At 49.2% G+C, this 26,929-nt stretch overlaps 1 protein-coding gene across 1 annotated transcript in view; it reads right to left on the bottom strand.

The window, feature by feature from the left end:
* Window positions 1-26,929, bottom strand: part of LOC126251374 (transient receptor potential-gamma protein-like) — a 586,511-nt gene that overhangs the window by 226,259 nt on the left and 333,323 nt on the right. The window contains exons 7-8 of the mRNA XM_049951758.1: window positions 20,642-20,781; window positions 18,145-18,275 (exon numbers count right to left, since the gene is read on the bottom strand). Of these exons, the coding sequence (XP_049807715.1) occupies window positions 18,145-18,275; window positions 20,642-20,781 (271 nt within the window). The remainder of the gene's footprint in view (window positions 1-18,144; window positions 18,276-20,641; window positions 20,782-26,929) is intronic.

The following is a 26,929-nucleotide window of genomic DNA, read 5'->3' as shown; positions in this document are numbered from 1 at the left end:
TGCTCAGAGCCATTTGAACCATTTGGACGTATATATGATAACGTAACTGTAATGGCTTAAGAATGACTGCAAAATGAAGAAACAATGCTCTTCAAAACAGAACACCAAGACATCTACTACCATGTCACTGTGGAAGATCAGATTAACTGCATAGGTCATCATCACCTTTGGATAGCTGATTGGAAATGCCCTCCAATGCCACAAACTCACCTCCTTGCATTGTCTTCCACATTTTTGTCAATGAGAGACATCTGTGTTTTATTTCTACCATCCTGTATTTTGTAGAATCTGCATAGTTTACACCAATCAATGTTCAGCTTTCTGTCACAGCCAATGAGTCGATGCATGTTAAGGTTGGTTTAGCACCCAACACAGACGTCGAAGTCATGGTAGAAAAAACAAATTGTGTGGTGGTGTACAAAGCTATAGTCATACACTGCTTGGATATGTTGCAACTGAAGAACAATGTATTAAATTGCGTATGAACGAACAACAAGAGAACCGTCTCTTTTGATTGATAGTCTGTTAGATGTGGTCTTCTCCCAGTACAGGCGACAAAACTTTACACAGCTCTGTACAAGCGACTTCAACCACTGGCCACCTGCTCCAAAATGTGTATGTAATATGCGCAGCGTCAAATGCAGATGGTACTTGTTTCTCGATATATCTGGGGAGAGGGGGATGGGGGGGGGGGGAGATCAGCTTGTAGTTTTTTACCTTTTCTGGATATTACAAAATAACAACGACGTGCGCCCTCGAATGCACTCAGTGACTATGGTTGCTAATCTGTATCTGTATTCCATACGTCTGAAATGAATGTAATGCCTCTGTGCATGACGATTGGTAATTTGAACATGTGGAATGCTCTCACACCACATCGAATTTGCTTCTAAAACTAATGGAAATTGACTGTATCTTTTCTTGTGGAATCATGACTATTTTATTATTATGTAATGATTTTATGTTTAAAAGTATGTGTTACCACAAGTCCTGTGTAATTTCATTCTTCACAATATCTAATAATAAAGTAGACACCACTTGAATTATAGCTTGTTGTGGACCCTAGAAATGATAGTGTTGTTCCCAAGAGGTGATTACATTGTGTGAAACGGGGTGATGATCTAGATGCTTACAAAACCAGAACGCAAGAATCTGTTGCTATTGCAAATGATTGTCAGCTGGATGAGAGAAACGATACACACAGGTCACCACAGGCGAGTAATGGGGCAAAAACTGTCATTGTCATCACACATATGGCTTTTAATTTCGGTGTATCGGAGCAATCCTGTAGAGTTCTTAACTAGGGGACACTACGAAATGACATGAGAGCGCTAAATAGCATCGCACTGGAAAATAGGACATGCCGTCGGTTACAAAACAACAACTTCCTCGTCAGTTATAGCTTGTTGTTTAACATAAGAGATTGGTATTTTCTCCGATATGTGTGCAAATGGGATAAATGCTGTATTCTGTAGGCTTTTATCTTAATGGGAGGAGATTATGATGTTATTTATACAAAGTCATGTAAGCAGACAATTTAGTGCTTGCTGTCCTGCATGGCCTGGTGGTCTTGGCTTTCCTGGCAAACAGTGCTGGACATACTGTGTCTCCTGTTCGACAAACCTGTCCTGCGTGTCCTGGTTGTCCTCGCAGTCCTGTCTGTCCTGTCAGTCTTGGCTGTCCTGGGACAAAGGCCTGGCCATCCTGTTTGTTCTGTCAGACCTGCTTGTCCTTGCTGTCCTGATAACTGGTGTTGGCCATCCTGTGTCTTCTGTGGGATCTGCCTATCCTAGGTGTCCTGCGTGTCCTGACAGTCCTGGCTGTCCTGGTAGTCTTGGCTGAAATAGCAGACAGTGCTGGCCATTCTGTGTCTCCTGGAGGACCCACCTGACCTGAGTGTCCTGGCTGTCGTGGTAGCTGGTGTTGGCCGTCCTGCATCTTCTGTTGGACCTGCCTATCCTGGGTGTCCCGCATGTACTCTTTGTCCTGCCAGTCTTGGCTGTCCTGGCAGCCAGTCCTGGCTGGCCATCCTGTTTGTCCTGTCAGACCTGCTTGTCCTGGCTGTCCTGATAGCTGGTGTTGGCCATCCTGCGTCTTCTGTGGGATCTGCCTATCCTAGGTGTCCTGCGTGTCCTGACAGTCCTGGCTGTCCTGGTAGTCTTGGCAGACAGTGCTGGCCATTCTGTGTCTCCTGGAGAACCCACCTGTCCTGAGTGTCCTGGCTGTCCTGGTAGCTGGTGTTAGCCATCCTGAATCTTCTGTTTGACCTGCCTATCCTGGGTGTCCCTAGTGTACTGCCTGTCCTGGCAGTCTTGGCTGTCCTGGCACTCATGCCAGTCCTGGCTATCCTGGCAGTCCTGCCAGTCCCAGCTGTCCTGGCTGTCCTAACACCCAGTCCTGGTTGTCCTGCATGTCCTGTCCTGGAGGGCCAATCCTGGCCAACCTGTGAGTCATGTCGGACCTGTCAGACATGCCTGTCCTGGGTGTTCTGGATGTCCTTCCTACCTGCCGTGGCTGTCCTGGTTGTCCTGGCAGTCCTCGCAGTCTTGTGTGTCCTGCCAGTCTTGGATGTCCTGGCAGCCAGTCCTATCTGGCCATCCTATGTGTCCTGTCAGACCTGCTTGTCCCGGCTGTCATAGCTGGTGTTGGCCATCCTGTGTCTTCTGTGGGATCTGCCTATCCTAGGAGTCCTGCGTGGCCTGACAGTCCTGTCTGTCCTGGTAGTCTTGGTTGAACTAGCAGACAGTGCTGGCCGTTCTGTGTCTCCTCGAGGACCCACCTGTCCTGGGTGTCCTGGCTGTCATGGTAGCTGGTGGCTATCCTGCGTCTTCCGTTGGACTTGCCTATGCCGGGTGTCCTGCGTGCACTGTCTGTCCTGCCAGTCTTGGCTGCCCTGGCAGCCAGTCCTGGCTGGCCATCTTGTTTGTCCTGTCAGACCTGTTTGTCCTGGCAGTCCTGGTTGTCCTGGTAGCTGGTGTCAGCTATCCTGAGTCTTCTGTTGGACCTGCCTATCCTGGGTGTCCTGCGTATACTGCCTGTCCTGCCAGTCTTGGCTTTCCTGGCAGCCAGTCCTGGCTGGCCATCCTGTGTGTCCTGTCAGACCTTCTTGTCCTCTCCTGTCAGTCCTGCCAGTCCTGGCTGTCCTTGTAGCTGGTGTTGGCCATCCTGCATCTTCTGTTGGACCTGCCTATCCTGGGTGTCTTGCATGTACTGCCTTTCCTGGCAGTATTCGCTGTCCTGGCCTCCTGCCAGTCCTGGCTGTCCTGGCAATCCTGCCAGTCCCAGCTGTCCTGGCTGTCCTAACAGCCAGTCCTGGTAGTCCTGCATATCCTGTCCTGGCAGCCAATCCTGGAAATCCTGTGAGTCGGACCTTTCAGATGTGCTGTCCTGGGTGTTCTGGCTGTCCTTCCTACCTACCATGGCTGTCCTGGTTGTCCTGGCAGTCCTCACAGTCTACATCTACATCTACATTTATACTCCGCAAGCCACCCAACGGTGTGTGGCGGAGGGCACTTTACGTGCCACTGTCATTACCTCCCTTTCCTGTTCCAGTCGCGTATGGTTCGCGGGAAGAACGACTGTCTGAAAGCCTCCGTGCGCGCTCTAATATCTCTAATTTTACATTCGTGATCTCCTCGGGAGGTATAAGTAGGGGGAAGCAATATATTCGATACCTCATCCAGAAACGCTCCCTCTTGAAACCTGGCGAGCAAGCTACACCGCGATGCAGAGCGCCTCTCTTGCAGAGTCTGCCACTCGAGTTTATTAAACATCTCCGTAACGCTATCACGGTTACCAAATAACCCTGTGATGAAATGCGCCGCTCTTCTTTGGATCTTCTCTATCTCCTCCGTCAACCCGATCTGGTACGGATCCCACACTGATGAGCAATACTCAAGTATAGGTCGAACGAGTGTTTTGTAAGCCACCTCCTTTGTTGATGGACTGTCTGGCTGGCCATCCTGTGTGTCCTGTCAGACCTGCTTGTCCTGGGTGTCCTGCCTGTCTGTCCTGCCAGTCTTGGCTGTGCTGGCAGCCAGACCTGGCTGGCCATCCTGTGTGTCCTGTCAGACCTGCTTGTCCTGGTTCTCCTGGCAGTCCTGCCACTCCTGGCTGTCCTGGTAGCTGGTGTTGGCCATCCTGTGTCTTTTGTTTGACCTGCCTATCCTGGGTGTCCTGCGTGTACTGCCTTTCCTGCCAGTCTTCTCTGTCTTGGCAGCCAGTCCTGGCTGTCCATCCTATGTGTCCTGTCAGAACTGCTTGTCCTGTCTGTCCTGGCCGTCCTGCCAGTCCTGGCTGTCCTGGTAGTTGGTGTTGGCCATCCTGCGTCTTTTGTTGGACCTGCCTATCCTGGGTGTCCTGCGTTTACTGCCTTTCCTGGCAGTCTTGGCTGTCCTGGCATTCCTGCCAGTCCTGATTGTCCTGCCAGTCCCAGCTGTCCTGGCTGTCCTAACAGCCAGTCCTGGTTGTCCTGCATGTCCTGTCCTGGCAGCCAATCCTGGCCATCCTGTGAGTCGTGTTGGACCTGTCAGACGTGCCTGTCCTGGGTGTTCTGGCAGTCCTTCCTTGCTGTCCTGGTTGCCTTGGCAATCCTCACAGTCCGGTCTGTCCTGCCAGTCTTGGCTGCCCTTGCAGCCAGTCTGGCCATCCTGTGTGTCCTGTCAGTCCTGGGTGTTCTGGCAGTCCTTCCTTGCTGTCCTGGTTGTCCTGGCAGTCCCCACAGTCTGGTCTGTCCTGCCAGTCCTGCCTGTCCTTGCAGCCAGTCTGGCCATCCTGTGTGTCCTGTCAGACCTGCTTGTCCTGGGTGTCCTGCCTGTACTGCCTGTCCTGGCAGTCCTGCCACTCCTGGCTGTCCTGGTAGCTGGTGTTGGCCATCCTGCGTCTTCTGTTGGTCCTGTCTATCCTGGGTGTCCTGCGTGTACTGTCTGTCCTGCCAGTCTTGGCTGTCCTGGCAGCCAGTCCTGGCTGGCCTTCCTGTGTGTCCCGTCAGACCTGCTTGTCCTGGTTCTCCTGGCAGTCCTGCCACTCCTGGCTGTCCTGGTAGCTGGTGTTGGCCATCCTGTGTCTTTTGTTTGACCTGCCTATCCTGGGTGTCCTGCGTGTACTGCCTTTCCTGCCAGTCTTCTCTGTCTTGGCAGCCAGTCCTGGCTGTCCATCCTATGTGTCCTGTCAGAACTGCTTGTCCTGTCTGTCCTGGCCGTCCTGCCAGTCCTGGCTGTCCTGGTAGTTGGTGTTGGCCATCCTGCGTCTTTTGTTGGACCTGCCTATCCTGGGTGTCCTGCGTTTACTGCCTTTCCTGGCAGTCTTGGCTGTCCTGGCATTCCTGCCAGTCCTGATTGTCCTGCCAGTCCCAGCTGTCCTGGCTGTCCTAACAGCCAGTCCTGGTTGTCCTGCATGTCCTGTCCTGGCAGCCAATCCTGGCCATCCTGTGAGTCGTGTTGGACCTGTCAGACGTGCCTGTCCTGGGTGTTCTGGCAGTCCTTCCTTGCTGTCCTGGTTGCCTTGGCAATCCTCACAGTCCGGTCTGTCCTGCCAGTCTTGGCTGCCCTTGCAGCCAGTCTGGCCATCCTGTGTGTCCTGTCAGTCCTGGGTGTTCTGGCAGTCCTTCCTTGCTGTCCTGGTTGTCCTGGCAGTCCCCACAGTCTGGTCTGTCCTGCCAGTCCTGCCTGTCCTTGCAGCCAGTCTGGCCATCCTGTGTGTCCTGTCAGACCTGCTTGTCCTGGGTGTCCTGCCTGTACTGCCTGTCCTGGCAGTCCTGCCACTCCTGGCTGTCCTGGTAGCTGGTGTTGGCCATCCTGCGTCTTCTGTTGGTCCTGTCTATCCTGGGTGTCCTGCGTGTACTGTCTGTCCTGCCAGTCTTGGCTGTCCTGGCAGCCAGTCCTGGCTGGCCTTCCTGTGTGTCCCGTCAGACCTGCTTGTCCTGGTTCTCCTGGCAGTCCTGCCACTCCTGGCTGTCCTGGTAGCTGGTGTTGGCCATCCTGTGTCTTTTGTTTGACCTGCCTATCCTGGGTGTCCTGCGTGTACTGCCTTTCCTGCCAGTCTTCTCTGTCTTGGCAGCCAGTCCTGGCTGTCCATCCTATGTGTCCTGTCAGAACTGCTTGTCCTGTCTGTCCTGGCCGTCCTGCCAGTCCTGGCTGTCCTGGTAGTTGGTGTTGGCCATCCTGCGTCTTTTGTTGGACCTGCCTATCCTGGGTGTCCTGCGTTTACTGCCTTTCCTGGCAGTCTTGGCTGTCCTGGCATTCCTGCCAGTCCTGATTGTCCTGCCAGTCCCAGCTGTCCTGGCTGTCCTAACAGCCAGTCCTGGTTGTCCTGCATGTCCTGTCCTGGCAGCCAATCCTGGCCATCCTGTGAGTCGTGTTGGACCTGTCAGACGTGCCTGTCCTGGGTGTTCTGGCAGTCCTTCCTTGCTGTCCTGGTTGCCTTGGCAATCCTCACAGTCCGGTCTGTCCTGCCAGTCTTGGCTGCCCTTGCAGCCAGTCTGGCCATCCTGTGTGTCCTGTCAGTCCTGGGTGTTCTGGCAGTCCTTCCTTGCTGTCCTGGTTGTCCTGGCAGTCCCCACAGTCTGGTCTGTCCTGCCAGTCCTGCCTGTCCTTGCAGCCAGTCTGGCCATCCTGTGTGTCCTGTCAGACCTGCTTGTCCTGGGTGTCCTGCCTGTACTGCCTGTCCTGGCAGTCCTGCCACTCCTGGCTGTCCTGGTAGCTGGTGTTGGCCATCCTGCGTCTTCTGTTGGTCCTGTCTATCCTGGGTGTCCTGCGCGTACTGTCTGTCCTGCCAGTCTTGGCTGTCCTGGCAGCCAGTCCTGGCTGGCCTTCCTGTGTGTCCCGTCAGACCTGCTTGTCCTGGTTCTCCTGGCAGTCCTGCCACTCCTGGCTGTCCTGGTAGCTGGTGTTGGCCATCCTGTGTCTTTTGTTTGACCTGCCTATCCTGGGTGTCCTGCGTGTACTGCCTTTCCTGCCAGTCTTCTCTGTCTTGGCAGCCAGTCCTGGCTGTCCATCCTATGTGTCCTGTCAGAACTGCTTGTCCTGTCTGTCCTGGCCGTCCTGCCAGTCCTGGCTGTCCTGGTAGTTGGTGTTGGCCATCCTGCGTCTTTTGTTGGACCTGCCTATCCTGGGTGTCCTGCGTTTACTGCCTTTCCTGGCAGTCTTGGCTGTCCTGGCATTCCTGCCAGTCCTGATTGTCCTGCCAGTCCCAGCTGTCCTGGCTGTCCTAACAGCCAGTCCTGGTTGTCCTGCATGTCCTGTCCTGGCAGCCAATCCTGGCCATCCTGTGAGTCGTGTTGGACCTGTCAGACGTGCCTGTCCTGGGTGTTCTGGCAGTCCTTCCTTGCTGTCCTGGTTGCCTTGGCAATCCTCACAGTCCGGTCTGTCCTGCCAGTCTTGGCTGCCCTTGCAGCCAGTCTGGCCATCCTGTGTGTCCTGTCAGTCCTGGGTGTTCTGGCAGTCCTTCCTTGCTGTCCTGGTTGTCCTGGCAGTCCCCACAGTCTGGTCTGTCCTGCCAGTCCTGCCTGTCCTTGCAGCCAGTCTGGCCATCCTGTGTGTCCTGTCAGACCTGCTTGTCCTGGGTGTCCTGCCTGTACTGCCTGTCCTGGCAGTCCTGCCACTCCTGGCTGTCCTGGTAGCTGGTGTTGGCCATCCTGCGTCTTCTGTTGGTCCTGTCTATCCTGGGTGTCCTGCGTGTACTGTCTGTCCTGCCAGTCTTGGCTGTCCTGGCAGCCAGTCCTGGCTGGCCTTCCTGTGTGTCCCGTCAGACCTGCTTGTCCTGGTTCTCCTGGCAGTCCTGCCACTCCTGGCTGTCCTGGTAGCTGGTGTTGGCCATCCTGTGTCTTTTGTTTGACCTGCCTATCCTGGGTGTCCTGCGTGTACTGCCTTTCCTGCCAGTCTTCTCTGTCTTGGCAGCCAGTCCTGGCTGTCCATCCTATGTGTCCTGTCAGAACTGCTTGTCCTGTCTGTCCTGGCCGTCCTGCCAGTCCTGGCTGTCCTGGTAGTTGGTGTTGGCCATCCTGCGTCTTTTGTTGGACCTGCCTATCCTGGGTGTCCTGCGTTTACTGCCTTTCCTGGCAGTCTTGGCTGTCCTGGCATTCCTGCCAGTCCTGATTGTCCTGCCAGTCCCAGCTGTCCTGGCTGTCCTAACAGCCAGTCCTGGTTGTCCTGCATGTCCTGTCCTGGCAGCCAATCCTGGCCATCCTGTGAGTCGTGTTGGACCTGTCAGACGTGCCTGTCCTGGGTGTTCTGGCAGTCCTTCCTTGCTGTCCTGGTTGCCTTGGCAATCCTCACAGTCCGGTCTGTCCTGCCAGTCTTGGCTGCCCTTGCAGCCAGTCTGGCCATCCTGTGTGTCCTGTCAGTCCTGGGTGTTCTGGCAGTCCTTCCTTGCTGTCCTGGTTGTCCTGGCAGTCCCCACAGTCTGGTCTGTCCTGCCAGTCCTGCCTGTCCTTGCAGCCAGTCTGGCCATCCTGTGTGTCCTGTCAGACCTGCTTGTCCTGGGTGTCCTGCCTGTACTGCCTGTCCTGGCAGTCCTGCCACTCCTGGCTGTCCTGGTAGCTGGTGTTGGCCATCCTGCGTCTTCTGTTGGTCCTGTCTATCCTGGGTGTCCTGCGTGTACTGTCTGTCCTGCCAGTCTTGGCTGTCCTGGCAGCCAGTCCTGGCTGGCCTTCCTGTGTGTCCCGTCAGACCTGCTTGTCCTGGTTCTCCTGGCAGTCCTGCCACTCCTGGCTGTCCTGGTAGCTGGTGTTGGCCATCCTGTGTCTTTTGTTTGACCTGCCTATCCTGGGTGTCCTGCGTGTACTGCCTTTCCTGCCAGTCTTCTCTGTCTTGGCAGCCAGTCCTGGCTGTCCATCCTATGTGTCCTGTCAGAACTGCTTGTCCTGTCTGTCCTGGCCGTCCTGCCAGTCCTGGCTGTCCTGGTAGTTGGTGTTGGCCATCCTGCGTCTTTTGTTGGACCTGCCTATCCTGGGTGTCCTGCGTTTACTGCCTTTCCTGGCAGTCTTGGCTGTCCTGGCATTCCTGCCAGTCCTGATTGTCCTGCCAGTCCCAGCTGTCCTGGCTGTCCTAACAGCCAGTCCTGGTTGTCCTGCATGTCCTGTCCTGGCAGCCAATCCTGGCCATCCTGTGAGTCGTGTTGGACCTGTCAGACGTGCCTGTCCTGGGTGTTCTGGCAGTCCTTCCTTGCTGTCCTGGTTGCCTTGGCAATCCTCACAGTCCGGTCTGTCCTGCCAGTCTTGGCTGCCCTTGCAGCCAGTCTGGCCATCCTGTGTGTCCTGTCAGTCCTGGGTGTTCTGGCAGTCCTTCCTTGCTGTCCTGGTTGTCCTGGCAGTCCCCACAGTCTGGTCTGTCCTGCCAGTCCTGCCTGTCCTTGCAGCCAGTCTGGCCATCCTGTGTGTCCTGTCAGACCTGCTTGTCCTGGGTGTCCTGCCTGTACTGCCTGTCCTGGCAGTCCTGCCACTCCTGGCTGTCCTGGTAGCTGGTGTTGGCCATCCTGCGTCTTCTGTTGGTCCTGTCTATCCTGGGTGTCCTGCGCGTACTGTCTGTCCTGCCAGTCTTGGCTGTCCTGGCAGCCAGTCCTGGCTGGCCTTCCTGTGTGTCCCGTCAGACCTGCTTGTCCTGGTTCTCCTGGCAGTCCTGCCACTCCTGGCTGTCCTGGTAGCTGGTGTTGGCCATCCTGTGTCTTTTGTTTGACCTGCCTATCCTGGGTGTCCTGCGTGTACTGCCTTTCCTGCCAGTCTTCTCTGTCTTGGCAGCCAGTCCTGGCTGTCCATCCTATGTGTCCTGTCAGAACTGCTTGTCCTGTCTGTCCTGGCCGTCCTGCCAGTCCTGGCTGTCCTGGTAGTTGGTGTTGGCCATCCTGCGTCTTTTGTTGGACCTGCCTATCCTGGGTGTCCTGCGTTTACTGCCTTTCCTGGCAGTCTTGGCTGTCCTGGCATTCCTGCCAGTCCTGATTGTCCTGCCAGTCCCAGCTGTCCTGGCTGTCCTAACAGCCAGTCCTGGTTGTCCTGCATGTCCTGTCCTGGCAGCCAATCCTGGCCATCCTGTGAGTCGTGTTGGACCTGTCAGACGTGCCTGTCCTGGGTGTTCTGGCAGTCCTTCCTTGCTGTCCTGGTTGCCTTGGCAATCCTCACAGTCCGGTCTGTCCTGCCAGTCTTGGCTGCCCTTGCAGCCAGTCTGGCCATCCTGTGTGTCCTGTCAGTCCTGGGTGTTCTGGCAGTCCTTCCTTGCTGTCCTGGTTGTCCTGGCAGTCCCCACAGTCTGGTCTGTCCTGCCAGTCCTGCCTGTCCTTGCAGCCAGTCTGGCCATCCTGTGTGTCCTGTCAGACCTGCTTGTCCTGGGTGTCCTGCCTGTACTGCCTGTCCTGGCAGTCCTGCCACTCCTGGCTGTCCTGGTAGCTGGTGTTGGCCATCCTGCGTCTTCTGTTGGTCCTGTCTATCCTGGGTGTCCTGCGTGTACTGTCTGTCCTGCCAGTCTTGGCTGTCCTGGCAGCCAGTCCTGGCTGGCCTTCCTGTGTGTCCCGTCAGACCTGCTTGTCCTGGTTCTCCTGGCAGTCCTGCCACTCCTGGCTGTCCTGGTAGCTGGTGTTGGCCATCCTGTGTCTTTTGTTTGACCTGCCTATCCTGGGTGTCCTGCGTGTACTGCCTTTCCTGCCAGTCTTCTCTGTCTTGGCAGCCAGTCCTGGCTGTCCATCCTATGTGTCCTGTCAGAACTGCTTGTCCTGTCTGTCCTGGCCGTCCTGCCAGTCCTGGCTGTCCTGGTAGTTGGTGTTGGCCATCCTGCGTCTTTTGTTGGACCTGCCTATCCTGGGTGTCCTGCGTTTACTGCCTTTCCTGGCAGTCTTGGCTGTCCTGGCATTCCTGCCAGTCCTGATTGTCCTGCCAGTCCCAGCTGTCCTGGCTGTCCTAACAGCCAGTCCTGGTTGTCCTGCATGTCCTGTCCTGGCAGCCAATCCTGGCCATCCTGTGAGTCGTGTTGGACCTGTCAGACGTGCCTGTCCTGGGTGTTCTGGCAGTCCTTCCTTGCTGTCCTGGTTGCCTTGGCAATCCTCACAGTCCGGTCTGTCCTGCCAGTCTTGGCTGCCCTTGCAGCCAGTCTGGCCATCCTGTGTGTCCTGTCAGTCCTGGGTGTTCTGGCAGTCCTTCCTTGCTGTCCTGGTTGTCCTGGCAGTCCCCACAGTCTGGTCTGTCCTGCCAGTCCTACCTGTCCTTGCAGCCAGTCTGGCCATCCTGTGTGTCCTGTCAGACCTGCTTGTCCTGGGTGTCCTGCCTGTACTGCCTGTCCTGGCAGTCCTGCCACTCCTGGCTGTCCTGGTAGCTGGTGTTGGCCATCCTGCGTCTTCTGTTGGTCCTGTCTATCCTGGGTGTCCTGCGTGTACTGTCTGTCCTGCCAGTCTTGGCTGTCCTGGCAGCCAGTCCTGGCTGGCCTTCCTGTGTGTCCCGTCAGACCTGCTTGTCCTGGTTCTCCTGGCAGTCCTGCCACTCCTGGCTGTCCTGGTAGCTGGTATTGGCCATCCTGCGTCTTTTGTTTGACCTGCCTATCCTGGGTGTCCTGCGTTTACTGCCTTTCCTGGCAGTCTTGGCTGCCCTGGCACTCCTGCCAGTGCTGGCTGTCCTGGCAGTGCTGCCAATCCCACCTGTCCTGGCTGTCCTAACAGCCAGTCCTGGTTGTCCTGCATGTTCTGTCCTGGCAGCCAACCCTGGCCGTCCTGTGAGTCATGTCGGACCTGTCAGACCTGCCTGTCCTGGGTGTTATGGCTGCCCTTCCTACCTGTCCTGGCTGTCCTGGCACTCCTGGCAGTCCTCACAGTCCTATCTGTCCTGGCAGATTTGGCTGTCCTGGCAGCGAGTCCTGGCGATCCTGTGTGTCGTGTCAGACCTGCTTGTCCTGGGTGTCCTGGTTGTCCTGCCTGTCCTTCCTGTCCAGTCTGTTCTGGTTGTCCTGCCTGTCCTGTGTGTTCTGGCTGTCCTCGGCTGTCGTGGGTGTTCCGACATATCTCGCAGCCCCTTTACTGCTATTTTCTCGCATAGCGTTTTAGTACATACACATACACTCTTCCGCATTGGTGACCGACACAATGATAAAACACTCTCCTTGCATGTTTAGTACTAGAGCTTCTGGAATGTATACTTCCTTCCTCAAAACGTGGGATTTCTGTTCTCCCAACACATTTCCGGCTATCGATAGTCGGCATCACTGTCCCAAGTGAGCTGACTGTTCCACGTGTTATCCCTTTCTACCTTCGCACCTCAAGCATATTAATTGCATTCAGTGCATTACTGAATTCCTGTCAATCAGCTGTCATTACGTCATTTTCTGCCTCTCACAGTATAACTCAAACTTGGTTCATTTGATTGATGTGATGTGAGACTGCTGGTGTAACTCCTGGTTAGTTTCCGGTCTTTTTCCCCGGAGTATTCCTGAGTTTTTTCCTACCGTGGCGCGCTGTATGTCTATACTTACTACATATATAATCTCTGTGTGTTCGGTAGTCCCTTGCCTTATGTCCATGCCTCTGACATTTTTCGCAGATTACTGTCCTGGTATACTTCTCATCTGTATGTATGCCCTGACTTATCACAATGGTAACAGAAATCTTGAAATTTCCCACCTTCTTCTGCCCTGGTCTGTTTCACCACCCATCTTACACTGCCGCCATCTGTACATGTGTATATCGATATTCCATGACTTATCATCTCCCTGTATTTTAACGTTCTTTCAGTTCTTATAGCAGTGTTTCCCAGGATATTGTAGCATTCCATATCCCACTTCGGGTTATTATTACCCTGCCACTATGTTCCCATAGGAATTAGATTTTTCTCTTTCACAGACATTATCGCACTTTCTTCTGCAGAGATAGTTCAACTACATCACTTATAAGATGATCGCGCCTACTCGTCATCGTCAAATTTTTGGCATAAGTGGGGCAAGAAAGTGACGGAAGTGGGAGATCTAGATGGACAAGATCTTAGAAAAAGTGACATGTTTGGCGCGGGTCGCTTGAGAAATGAAACGTTTATGTTAGCGTAGTCTGCAGGCAGCGGTTGGGGCAGCGTAAAGAGGACGGGAAGGTGTTCAGAGAATCATGAAATCAAATCTTTATGCAGCAACTTCTTTATTTTCAGTTATTCGTTACTTTTAATGAAAAGAAACCAAAATAACGCTCAGTATATTGTATTTACTAATATTGCATAAAAGGCATGAAAAAGAGCGACAAGTAAAAAGTACGCTTTGCGCTATGAAAACGGCTACAGACTGGAGCAAGTTTTAGCAGATGTACGTAAGACTGATAGTGATAATGAATCAACTTTTGACACTGGGGATGAGTGATCCTGAGGTAGCTGTGACAGGAAGATATGCATAGGTCGGAGATGACGTGAATGTTAACGAATGTGAAGAAGGTGATAACGGTATTTAGGAAATTAGTGCGCCTATTCATGTATCTGGAAGTGGACAGGTACCAGCTGATGTCTGTAATCAGGGTTCCGGGAGCATAATACACATATCTCACGTCGCTTTAGATCACAAATACAGACAAGAACAAATTGTCTCAACCTTTATCACCAATCACATGCAGAGTGTAACAGTAATACAAACCAGTAATCACGCAGATTACAGTGAAATTCTACACTCACATCTTGAATGCTGGATTTAATTTGGCTCCACAGGAGAACGGGTATTCTTTGGTCTACTAATAATAATAGCTGGTTTACACAAGGCACGTGGAAAACCTTTGAGCGTATTTCGATCCGATGAGTACGGGCTTTTCAGGATTTCGTCATATTCTGTTGTACACTCGGTTCGACGACGAACTGAGCAAGAGAAGAAAAAAAAAAAAAAAAAAACAGTTTGTGGATCACAGTATGTGGGCAGTGTCTGAAATGTTCACTGACGCATGCATTTCGCTTTATGTCCCTGGACCTCAAATTACAGCTGATGAGCACCAATGTATTTTCAGGGGACGGTGTCCCTTCATGGTGTACATTCCTGCAAAACTTGGACAGTACAGGGTAAACATGTACAGTGCTGTAGTTTGTGACACCAATCATCTCATAAATACACAACAGTATACAGGAAAATCTGCTGACTGAAGTAAAATATATCAAGAGAAACGAGGGGTACATCACCTGAGGGCAATTGGTAGGAACATTTCCAATGATAACTGTGCAACTTAATTATAGCATGCAAACAATGGAGTTTCAACCATGTGCATGAGTCTCACAATAAGTCACTATTATTTTTGTGGAAACAAAAGCAAAACGAGGATAATGGAATGTAGTCGAATTAAGTCGGGTGATGCTGAGGGAATTAGATTAGGAAATGAGACACTTAAAGTAGTAAATGAGGTTTGCTATTTGGGTAGCAAAATAACTGATGATGGTCGAAGTAGAGAGGATATAAAACGTAGACTGGCAATGGCAAGGAAAGCGTTTCTGAAGAAGAGAAATTTGTTAACATCGAGTATAGCAAGGAAAGCGTTACTGAAGAAGAGAAATTTGTTAACATCGAGTATAGATTTAAGTGTCAGGAAGTCTTTTCTGAAAGTATTTGTATGGAAGTGAAACATGGACGATAAATAGTTTGGACAAGAAGAGAATAGAAGCTTTTGAAATGTGGTGCTACAGAAGAATGCTGAAGATTAGATGGGTAGATCACATAACTAATGAGGAGGTATTGAATAGAATTGGGGAGAAGAGGAGTTTGTTGCACAACTTGACAAGAAGAAGGGACCGGTTGGTAGGACATGTTCTGAGGCATCAAGGGATAACAAATTTAGCATTGGAGGGTAGCGTGGAGGGTAAAAATCGTAGAGGGAGACCAAGAGATGAATACACTAAGCAGATTCAGAAGGATGTAGGTTGCAGTAAGTACTGGGAGATGAAGAAACTTGCAGAGGATAGAGTAGCATGGAGAGCTGCGACGGATTAACATAACTGTTTATATGCGAGGTGTTTGACCAACAATCCCACGAACACATATACATCAACTGGAGCCCCTTTCACTCTTATGCTGTCCTATTACACATCGACATCACCCTACCTAGACACAAGGCCACCTAATGGCTTGCTCTAATCAGTGTTAGATTCACTAACTTGGATGCCTAACTTAGAGACGAGCGCAGTTACTGCCATAGTTCAGTCTTCTACTAAATCAGTGGTCACTTGAAATGCTCTACAGGAGACAACTACCATGCAGCTAAGAACTTGAGACGAGGACCAACTGTCCTTGTTCAACTGTAACCATGTGAACTGTTTCCGTCTTCTCGTAGATGAAGGTCTGCTGCTCCACCAGCAGCTTCTGCTGTCCATCATTGCCACTGGCCACTGCCTAGGTTTCAGTGCATCGAGGATTTGTTGGGTACGGCTTGGATACTGACTATCCACTCACTACTGCCTCCCAACGGCCTTTTCCACTTGGGTATCGTATCTTGCATCCGCTTTCCCTTTGTCACTAACTGATTTTTCTGGCTTTTGGAATAATCTGTCTGTATGTGTCCATACTGCTTTCCATCCAACAGGCAGCACTCTTGGCCGAAACGGTGAGCCTGCCCCCGACCTTCGCTGTCTCAAGGTGCCTCATCTTCTCCAAACTTCGTGTCCACCTTCTTTGGGTCAAGTAGAGAACGCAGGCATGGCTGCCCACAGGTTGCAGCCGAATATGATTTATAGCTGAAACAGTCTATGATCATGACACCTAAAGAGATCAAGTAATGTGTTCTTCGTGCAAACACCCTTTCATTTCACGCAACCACCTACTGAGACACACCTAGAAAATAGCAGTTTCATTTGTTATTACTATGTAGATGTATTTTTTGATTCTTCAGCACTTTTTTCAGTAATGAAAATTAAAATTGGATATCAGTCCAACAGCAGCATCTACCACTGAACAATGGAAACACACATACACACACACACACACACACACACACACACACACACACACACACACACACACACACAAAATGATTCAAAATACTTTAGATAGATAATAAATGTAATTAAGGAATAAACGAAAGTATGAAGTACCCACATTAAATCACACGTCATTGTGTAACATTCTACGTCAAAAAGTACATTAAATTGATAGCTCATCAAAAGAGATACTTTGGGGAGTAAATCTAAGTGCCTGCAGGCAATGAATAATTACAAATTAAAAGAGAAAGATAATTCCCACAATACACTACTTCCAATCAACTTTCAAGAGACATGCATCTATCAAATGTAATGTTCTGCATAGACTGAAACTCTCCAAAAACAGAACACAAAAACATACTTTCTTAAAATAATCATATCTGTAATAATTACGACTACTGTGATTAATAATGTTTTCAGTGTATTAAACTGAAAATATCCTCGTAGTAAGAATCTCAGGGCCCATATCTTGCACGCTTTGCTCAGTATCATACTAACTGTAGTGGCGTAGCAAGACAGCCACGCCACTCGGAGGTAGCCGAAAGGCACGCGTTAAGCTCACGCAGATTGGCGTGAGGTCTGGAACAGGACAATGTCTTGAGAATTGCAATAAAGTACGAATATCTTGTAATACTTAACTTTAATCCACAATTGGTGAACATTGGTCTGATGGTACACGCATCACAATATATATAGCAAAGGATTATGGCGCCTTGCTAGGTCGTAGCCAATGACTCAGCTGAAGGCTATGCTAACTACCGTCTCGGCAAATGAGAGCGTAGTGGTCAGTGAACTGTTGCTAGCTACGTCGGCTGTACAACTGGGGCGAGTGCCAGGACGTCTCTCTAGACCTGCCGTGTGGCGGCGCTCGGTCTGCGATCACTGACAGTGGCGACACGCGGGTCCGACCTATACTAGCGGACCGCGGCCGATTTAACGGCTACCACCTAGCAAGTGTGGTGTCTGGCGGTGACACCACACTAACAATGTGAACAATTGTATACATATAAAAAAGAGAAACATTTATATCTTACATCTAACAAAACAAGCTTCTTCCTGTCAGTAGTATAGGTTCCTGTGACTGCATTCAGAACCGACGGCAACGTCAAGGACAGTGTCTTTGGCCAATAACAATATTGTATTGCAGGACCAGAACTGGACCTGCACATGAAACTTCCTGGCAGATTAAAACTGTGTGCCGGACCGAGACTCGAACTCGTAACCTTTGCCTTTCGCGGGCAAGTGCTCTACCAACTGAGCTAACCAAGCACGACTCACGCCCCGTCCTCACAGCTTTACTTCTGCCAGTACCTCGTCTCCTACCTTCCAAACTTAACAGAAGCTCTTCTGTGAACCTTGCAGAACTAGCACTCCTGAAGGAAAGGATATTGCGGAGACATGGCTTAGCCACAGCCTGGGGGATGTTTCCAGAATGATTGTTCAAATGGTTCAAATGGCTCTGAGCACTATGGGACTTAACATCTATGATCATCAGTCCCCTAGAACTTAGAACTACTTAAACCCAACTAACCTAAGGACATCACACAACACCCAGCCATCACGAGGCAGAGAAAATCCCTGACCCCGCCGGGAATCGAACCCGGGAACCCGGGCGTGGGAAGCGAGAACGCTACCGCACGACCACGAGATGCGAGCCTTCCAGAATGAGATTTTCACTCTGCAGCGGAGTGTGCGCTGGCACAAAGCAACAATGCGGACGCGATCGAACCGCGGTATTGACCGTCTAGGCACGGTTGAACTGCGGACAACACGAGCCGTGTACCTTATTCCTGGTGAGATGACTGGAACTGGTCGGCTGTCTGACCCCCTCCGTCTAATAGGCGCTGCTCGTGAACGGTTGTTTACATCTTTGGGCGAGTTTACTGACATCTTTGAACAGTGAAGGGGACTGATACAATATACACAGTCAACGTCTATCTTCAGGAGTTCTGGGAACCGGAGTGAGGGAAAACTTCTTTTGATGTGAATTTCATTACGATAATATGAATGTGGAGTGTGTAGGGCTACGCCGCTCACTCGGCTGATGTGAAATGACGCTGACAGTTACCTACTGATACTGAGTAGTAATTCTGGAAATGCAGGGTGGAGATCTGGACTAATTGTTGACTGTTCGCAGACACGTTGCGGGCTGTGTAGGAGGCCTTTGGCGCTGACTAGGCGCTTTGCTAACCGCAGCCCTGCACCGTCGCAGGGCTGACTTGAGGGAGGCGGGGGCAGCGCCGGCCGCGGCTCACCTGAAGATGTTGGCGGCGGAGAAGAGGCCCTCGGCGATGAGCATCGGGTCCCACGTGTCCCACTCCTCGCGCGGCAGGTCCCGCGGCGCCGGACCCTCCGTCTCCCTGCGCAGCGCGAGCTCCTTCTGCACCTGCCACCACACACACGCGCGCATTACCTCCACTCGCACGGCAAGAATGTCGTCCCTACACATTAGTCCCGAAAGGACGGTAAGAACAAATGTATTCGATCACATTGTCAATATCTCTGTAAGGAATTGGGCATCTTTGCTGCACCTTTTGAGGACGCCTACCAACCAATTGTATTCACTATTACAAACAAAGTAATTACTACAGCAACAGCTGTATATGTGATAGTGAACAAGGAACAGAGTCAAATGATATTGTGAGGTGTACCCAGAAAATCAGTCCTGTTATTAATACAAACAAAAGGAGTATAGATATAACAAAAATATTTATTGGATGTAAACTATCAATCTTAAACTACTTATTTTTTTTACAGAATCCCAGCATTCCGCAGGTCTTCGTATAGAACATTATCGCCTATGTAGTCGACTGTATGCTTACATCTTCTCTGAGCTTGTTGTCGTCGCTGAAATTTTGATGATCGAGGAGCACTTTTGGGTGGAAAAGGAGATGGAAGTCGCTAGAGGCTGTACGAAGGGCGGTCAAACTGGCTACAGCCACATTTAATCTCACAACCTGCGGGATTTTAAATCGGCTTCGCCATTCTAAACAAGCACTCTGCAGCATCAATACTGCACACAGAAATAAAATTGTCTCATCTCCTTCTCCAGTCAAAGCAACTACTGCACGTGCTCCAAACTGTGCCTGCAGCAACAGCACACAAAGAAATGGAAATGGAACTTACTTGTTACGTGTACGTCACATATCGAAGATATTAGAAAACAAAAAGTATTTTTTACCGGACAATCAATATATACAACCAAACATATAACTAAAAAAATGAATTCAAACGTACTCCGTAAATAATATTAAAAAACCAAACCACTCTGTGATTAACAATATACTTCAGGAGATTATGTTACTCGAAAATTGTATGCCCAAGACCTGTGATGGTAAATGCTAAACAATTTTCACTTCTCCTTGGATCAAGGCCTGTTTCCTGTCAGCGTGGTACTGACTCAGTTTTTGACACAGAAGAAAACGGAACTGCTCAGAGAATGTAATGAAGAGTCAGCAGAAAGGTTGTGAGTAAAGAGAGGGCATTAGGTGCCCTGTGTCGAATGAGTCGCGAACAAATAGTTCCGGAAATTAACTAGAGCTGTAAGGTTTCATTGTTGTATTAAGCTGCCAGATCTAATAAATGAACAACTGAGCAACTAACATACAAGGCGCCTGTAACGGATCATTTTCTATCCTGTGTACCTTCGTTACAGGCAGATACGTGCTGAAGCTAAGCCTCACATGCAGAGCAGAGTAGGCGAACGTCACTTACTGCCGTTACGACTAGTGAACGACCGAAGGCGTCTTACGACGATGCTTTAATCGAATAGATTCATTTCATTTCGTCTTTATAAACATTGCCAATAATATACATATATTGAAAAAGATACTAGTAGAGGAAGACAGGTATCTCCCGCTTTCTTGAGTTTATAGTGACTATTACTCAGTTTTTTAAGAGACAGATTGTATCGTGATTTTTTCTCTTTTCCGTCTTTCCTTAGTTGCTTCAAAATTCATTTACGTTCCGTTTATGTACCTAAATGAAAGGCAGTTTGTTTATTGCCACACGCGTTTCGCTTCTTGTATTTGTGAAGTATCTTCAGTGGTGATTTCCAGCGTCGGTTGCCCACATGTGTGGTCCTGGAGATACGTTCATTAGTCCCCGTGCTCCAGCTGGCCGATTTACGGCGTTTATTTACCCACATTTTTTACAACACATCACTTACATCACTTGCACTTATCATTTTGTGATCAACATGTTGATACGCATAAAAAGAATACTCGACACCAAATCAGAATAAAATTAATAAACCAGTACAATTAGTGGAGGTGTGGAAGCAAGGAGCCAGTGAAGTTTTACGATGCAATCAGATGATCTCCTCGAAGAAACTAGGCAGCATAAAAGTCTGATGCGGTAACTATGGGTAACAAAGTCATACTTTATTTCGGACAAAACTGAATCCAGTACCTTCATCTAAATGTTCGGTAGTGGAAAATGAAATAAAAGCAAACTCAGATAACAGTATAATTAAAGTACTTAGAATCCAGTAAACGTTATAAGAAAGGCGGAGAGAAATGTCTGAGCCCGCGTTGTACCTCGTCGTATGCAGAGAAGGGGCACTGTATCTATGTACTGTACACAGTAGTATGTGGTGCAGGTACACCGTACATAGTAGTGTGTGGGCCAGGCGCGGCGTACATAGTAGTATGCGGGGCAGGTGCACAGTATGTGGGGCGGGTGCGCTGTAGGTGCGGGGTGGCTGGGGCGGGCGCACTGTACCTGACAGTGTAGTGGATGTGTGCACCGTACCTGGTAGTAGGCGACGACGCGCAGCGCCACCGTGGCCACGTACAGCGAGTTGGTCACGAAGTCGATGACGTTCCACATGTCGTTGGCGTACTCCTCCAGGCCCACGTCCCACAGCTGCTTCACCTCACTCCAAATGAGTCCTGCACAACACAACAGAATAGAACAGAACAAGGGTCAGCACGACATGTTGACCTGCCATTTGCATTTGCATTTGCCTTTTACGATCCTTTAGCTGGTCCTTCTGTTTTACCCAGCGCATTAAATGACAAAGTAACTCACTGATGTGCTTTCAGCTTGTGATTGATCATCTCACCGAGGGCAGGTGTGGCTCAGTGGCCGGCTATATTGAATACAGTTACACTGGAGTCCTGGGACAGCGCCACTGAGGAATCTATTGAGAGTCGAACCAGGGACCACCTGATCAACCGCAATGCTGCCTATAACTTCAGCGAAGTACGGTAGTCAGCACTCGGTTCTGTAAGGACAAAGAACGATACTTATCGTAGAGATGTGAATGCTGGGATGGATGCCCCCGTACCACCGCCCACCACCGCCCCTGGCAGCGGACCGCGACGGGAGGCACACGTGGCTGATGGTCCGTCAGCGCGCCTTCCTCTGACGACACGACTCATTACTGAAGGACGATAAACAGTATTACAGCAAGTGGACGGTCCTAAAGTGATTTCGAGAGACCTCAGCACACACCACCGAGCATGGCGCTGTAGACGGGCTGATAGAGAGAGGAACACGATTCTGGAAAAAATCGATGAAAGGAAATTACTAACGCTGATCGATTACTCGGCGAACTGCATCAGTACATCTAGTTGGGGAAAGTCAGCTGTCGGCCTATCTATCTGGCTCCTGTAATGGCACGGTGCATAGTGCATGTCCCACTAGAATCGGACCACCTAACGCTGCTAAATAAGCTTCCACGGCCGGAACGGTCTACCGAAATTCGTTATAACATGTATATGTGGGATATACGGAAAGCTGACTAGAAGGCGTACGAGAAATACGTGGAAGACAACATATATGTAATTGCGGATACACGTGGCGCTGTAGGAGCGTATACTGCTTTTACAGAGGCCATCATCAAGGAAGTCCACGTGCGCAAAGCGAACGTCTTATGTTCTAAGAGAACCTCCGAGGCCATGGTGAAAGGCAGAAAGCCAAGACCCAAAGCCAATGAGGAAAAGAGGCACTAAGGCGATACAAGCAATACACCACATTAGTAAATCATCTCGAAGTTAAATGTGCTGTAGCAAATGCCAAACGTACTTTGAATCAAAAGCTAAGAAGAAACTGGGGAAAATTATGTTGGACTTTTTTAAAAAGAAATACCACTTACATAAATTTGGCGGAAAATTAAAAGCTCCGCCAATAGAGGGAGCGCTGCAGAAAGTGGCTCCCACCGAGGGGGACCCAATTTCGGTCTGGAAGAGGAATGGCCTCAAACGAAGTTCTAATGCTTTTAACAAGCGATATTCACAAATCCCTACGCGAAAATAGATACTTACTGCAGATTTTCACAGATTTAATAAATGGCTATGACAATGTATCACTACCGATATCAACACATTTCCTGATTAACTACGATGTGCTCAGAAGATTTGCTCAAATCTACAACTATTATTATGACATCGACGGATCATGATTAAAAATTGCCCACTAACAAAGTAACCGCGGATGATGAGTACTGGCTTGCCGCAATACTTTATTTTGTCGTCAATGCTTTTCAATATTTATAAATTATTTAGTGGGCGATCACACTAAGATATTGCAATTTGCTGACAGACTCTACATTTACGCACCGAGGCATTAGCACAACTGATGGAGAATTTCCAGTCTTGGCTCCTGTTAATTCACTGTCTATATCTCCCAGGAAGACCTCACTCTGTGCATTCACTAGACAAAGATGTACTGGACTGAATCAAATGAAACTAGTCCCATATACATTACCAGTCGACAAAACTATCAAATATTTGACTTGGAAATAGGTCACAAACTGATATGAAGTCTACATGTTGGAAGAGTAAAACAGAAATGCGAAACGGCAGTAAATATTCTACGAACAGTTACAGGTGTTGCCCTGGGGGGGGGGGGGGGGGGATTGGGGGGGGGGATTGGGGGGGGGGGGGGAACGGGTGCCTGCAATGTGGCTCTACATATTTACAGAGCACTTTATCGTCACTACCTGGACTGTGCATGCATTTGCAATGCATCTGCAAGCACTTCCACCCTAATTGTTGTTGTTGTTGTGGTCTTCAGTCCGAACACTGGTTTGATGCAGTTCTCCACGCTACTCTATCCTGTGCAAGCCTCTTCATCTCCGATTAACTACTGCAACCCGCATCCTTCTAAATCTGCTTACTGTATTCATCTCTTTGTGTCCCTCTACGATTTTTGCTCCCCATGCTTCCCTCCAATATTAAACTGGTGATCCCTTCGTGTCTCAGAATGTGCCGTATCAACCGTTTTGTCTCCCCAATTCTTTTAAGTACCTCCGCATTAGTTACGCGATCTACCCATCTAATCTTCAGCATTCTTCCGCAGCACCACGTTTCGAAAGTTTCTATTCCGTTTTTGTCTAAACTGTCTATCGTCCATGTTTCACTTCCATACATGGCTACGCTCCATACAAATACTTTCAGAAAAGATTTTCTAACACTTTAATCTATATTCGAAGTTAACAAATTTCTCTCCTTCAGAAATGTTTCCCTTGCCGTTGTCAGTCTACATTTTATATCCTCTCTACCTCTGCGCCGGCCGCTGTGGCCGAGCGGTTCTAGACGCTTCAGTCCGGAACCGCGCTGCTGCTACGGTCGCAGGTTCGAATCCTGCCTCAGACATGGATGTGTGTGATGTCCTTAGGTTAGTTAGGTGTAATTAGTTCTACGTTCTAGTGGACTGATGACCTCAGTTTTTATGTCCCATAGTGCTTAGAGCCATTTGAACCATCCTTTGGTGTCTCTGACAGAACTACAATCTCTTTGGCAAACCTTAAAGTATTTATTTCTTTTCCCTGAACTGTAACTACTAGTGCAAATTTTTGTTTGATTTCCTTAACTGCTTGTTCAGTGTACAGATTGAATAATATCGGGCGTACGTTAGAAGCCTGTCTCACACCCTTCTCAACCATTGCTTCCCTTTCATGCCCCTCGACTCTTCCTACCGCCGTCCGTTTTCTGTACACACAAAATGCAGAATAAAGTTTGTGTCGGTGCGATGAAATCGACGCGAACAAATACACTGTTATGGGAGACATTAAAAGCCCCATTACACCTCCGACTGCATTATCTCTCGTCCAAATTCATGCTTGTAAGTAGGCTGTTTATGTTTTCTTATTGGCAACGTTACGTAGCGCTCTGTATGAAAATCACTGGCTGTGCTGTGTGCAGTCTGTGGTTAGTTTGCATTGTTGTCTGCCATTGTAGTGTTGGGCAGCGGCAACTGGATGTTAACAGCGCGTAGCGTTGCGCAGTTGGAGGTGAGCCGCCAGTAGTGGTGGATGTGGGGAGAGAGATGGCGGAGTTTTGAAATTTGCAAGACTGGATGTCAGTTATGACTATTAAGGTAAATACATTGTTTGTGCTCTATTATAATCTTTCATTTGCTAACTATGCCTATCAGTAGTTAGTGCCTTCCGTAGTTTGAATCTTTTATTTAGCTGGCAGTAGTGGCACTCGCTGTATTGCAGTAGTTCGAGTAACGAAGATTTTTGGTGAGGTAAGTGATTTGTGAAAGGTATAGGTTAATGTTAGTCAAGGTCATTCTTTTGTAGGGGTTTTTGAAAGTCAGATTGCGTTGCGCTAAAAATATTGTGTGTCAGTTTAAGCACAGTCTTGTATAATTTTTCTAAGGGGACGTTTCATGCTAACATATAGCCAGTTTACGAGAGCGTTGGTTATATCGAATATTCGTACGGTGGCGATCGACTGTTTTATCAGATGCTGTTGAATCAACAAAAAGGCGCCGACATATGTTCTAGATTACTTTGAAAGCGAACATTGTGAAAGATACCTATGGTAATCATTCTCAGCATATATATATATATATATATATATATATATATATATATATATATATATATATATATGTCGCCAAAATTGCAAATGGCACCGAGTGTGCATTCATAGACCAGACAACAGATGCTTCGCGACCCTATAAATTACTTGTAGAAATATCTTTTATGACGGCGGAGCTAGTAGTCGTTTTAGAGGCAATTACGTACACAGAAAACTGCATTCAGGACAAAGTTATTAACTTAACCCATTCGCGAGCGATAACCTTGAAAAATCGGTTTACCTAGTGTCACAACAATCTAGTTGTTTATGGAATTATACAACAAGACAGTATGCTGCAAAATCAGCAAAGAGAAGTCAGACCAACGCTGAACAAGGCGCAGCGTCAGGAGTAGCACGTTGTCCAACGGTACCGCACACGGACTTCATACAACGACTTAAAAGGACGACGAGAATGAGGTGGGAGCAGACGAATCGACCACAAAGGGAAACATACAGAGCAATACAAACTGCGATCCTGTTAACACATTGGTATACGAAGCACACCCTGTCAGGAGTGTCTTTCCCTTCCACTGCGCTAATGAAATTCAATAACGGTAGTTTAAAAAAAATATTTACGTCTGAGACTGATCGAGAATCTTCTTTGCATTTGTGTAGAAGAAGCAGACATGAAGCATGTAATATTAGGTCAGAGAGGGTAGGTGGGACAATCAATCAAGTGAGTACCATGTGGCAGAGGAGCCTCCTCTAGGCTTAAGAACAAAAGATGTTAGGGTGTATCAACTCTCCAGGAATAAGGAGTGCCCGTATGAAATGCCACGACAGAATCTAGACTTACAGTAGGGTGGGGAGGGGAGAGGAGGAGGAGGAGGGAGGGGCCAGCCAGAGGGGGCGGACCGGAGACGGAGAACCGCACGGACCCAATACATCGGAACACAAATCGGACAGAAAAAATCAAATGTTTTTGTTAACACTTATTTAGTAGAAAATAATACACTTTCTGTTATAGCAGACTTTCATTTAATTACGTACGTAGATAACCGATGTGTATACACACCAACTTTATAAAAATTATATTTCTTTTACTATAAATGGATTTAAATTTGTACATGGATAACAGTCAAAACTAACAGTTGTTAGTGATATGTATAAGTTATGGTTGCTTGTATCGTCATCAAACAATAATCCAATAAATAAATAAATAAGGATGGATAGCCGAGCATTTGTGTACCCTGTACGCCAGCAGCCACATTATTTTGTTAGCGATCAGTGGGTCGTATCTGCGCAACAGTTGAGAATTACTGTCAGTTCCAGTCAGTCGAGGGGGCTCCACAGCCGTTCCAGGGGAGAGCGTCCCTGTGTGCTCTGGTTAATCCGATCATGTTCACAGTCTTTCTGCTATAAATAACGACTGAAGGATATTGAAAATGGGGATGACCTCTCGGGTAAGATGTCTGTGAGGTAAGACAGAAATGAGAAATGATAAATGCGCGTCTGTGGATGTGCGGTACTCATTTCAGTCGCTATTTAATTCATGATATGCAGCCCCACGACAAAGAAAATTTATGTAGTGACCCTCCTGCCTATCGACCGTTTTTAATGATTGCTTGACGCCAGACCACCGAAGGTAAGCCATCAGCATTCGACTTAAAGAGGGCAGGAAAAGATTCGATGAAGGAAAAGCGGCTAAAGGGGAGCCACAAACATAGAAACCATCAAACACATTATTATCCAGAAAAACATGGTATATTCGATATAAATACATTATACACTCCGCCAAAGCCGGTCCCAAGCCCGGTTGAAAAAGGAGGAGGGGGAGGAGTAACACCTCGGCAAAAAACCTCGGTTCACCTGGCCTGGGTGGTAGTACCTCGTGAGGGCCCCTTGCCAGGGATATGGTGAAGACCTCAACGGCAGTGAAGGCGAAGATCATCAGTACAACGGAACTGGCGGAAGAGGCAGTCCAAATCCGCTAGCGTCTGTTGTGGAATCTATTAGGTAGTGGTCAGCGTCTGTTCACCTAGTTGGTGTGACTCCTCCATGCTCTTCTTGATTTCAACAATCAAGTCATAATGTGACCTTCATAGAAGATCAACCCAAAACAAGTTTCACCTCGAATAAGCATGATGGAACAAAAGGAAAGAAATCCACTACCGCAGGCATCAGTCTCTACACTGAATCTTCCTGCTCATCGGATTCTGGATGTGAGATAATGGGCGAGTTGTGGCGCCCTGGAAATATTCTAAGTTGAGAGCTGGCGGGGCCG

Source organism: Schistocerca nitens, chromosome 4 (assembly GCF_023898315.1).
Source record: "Schistocerca nitens isolate TAMUIC-IGC-003100 chromosome 4, iqSchNite1.1, whole genome shotgun sequence".
Taxonomy (NCBI): Eukaryota; Metazoa; Arthropoda; class Insecta; order Orthoptera; family Acrididae; genus Schistocerca; species Schistocerca nitens.
This window is presented reverse-complemented; position numbering and strand designations above follow the sequence as displayed.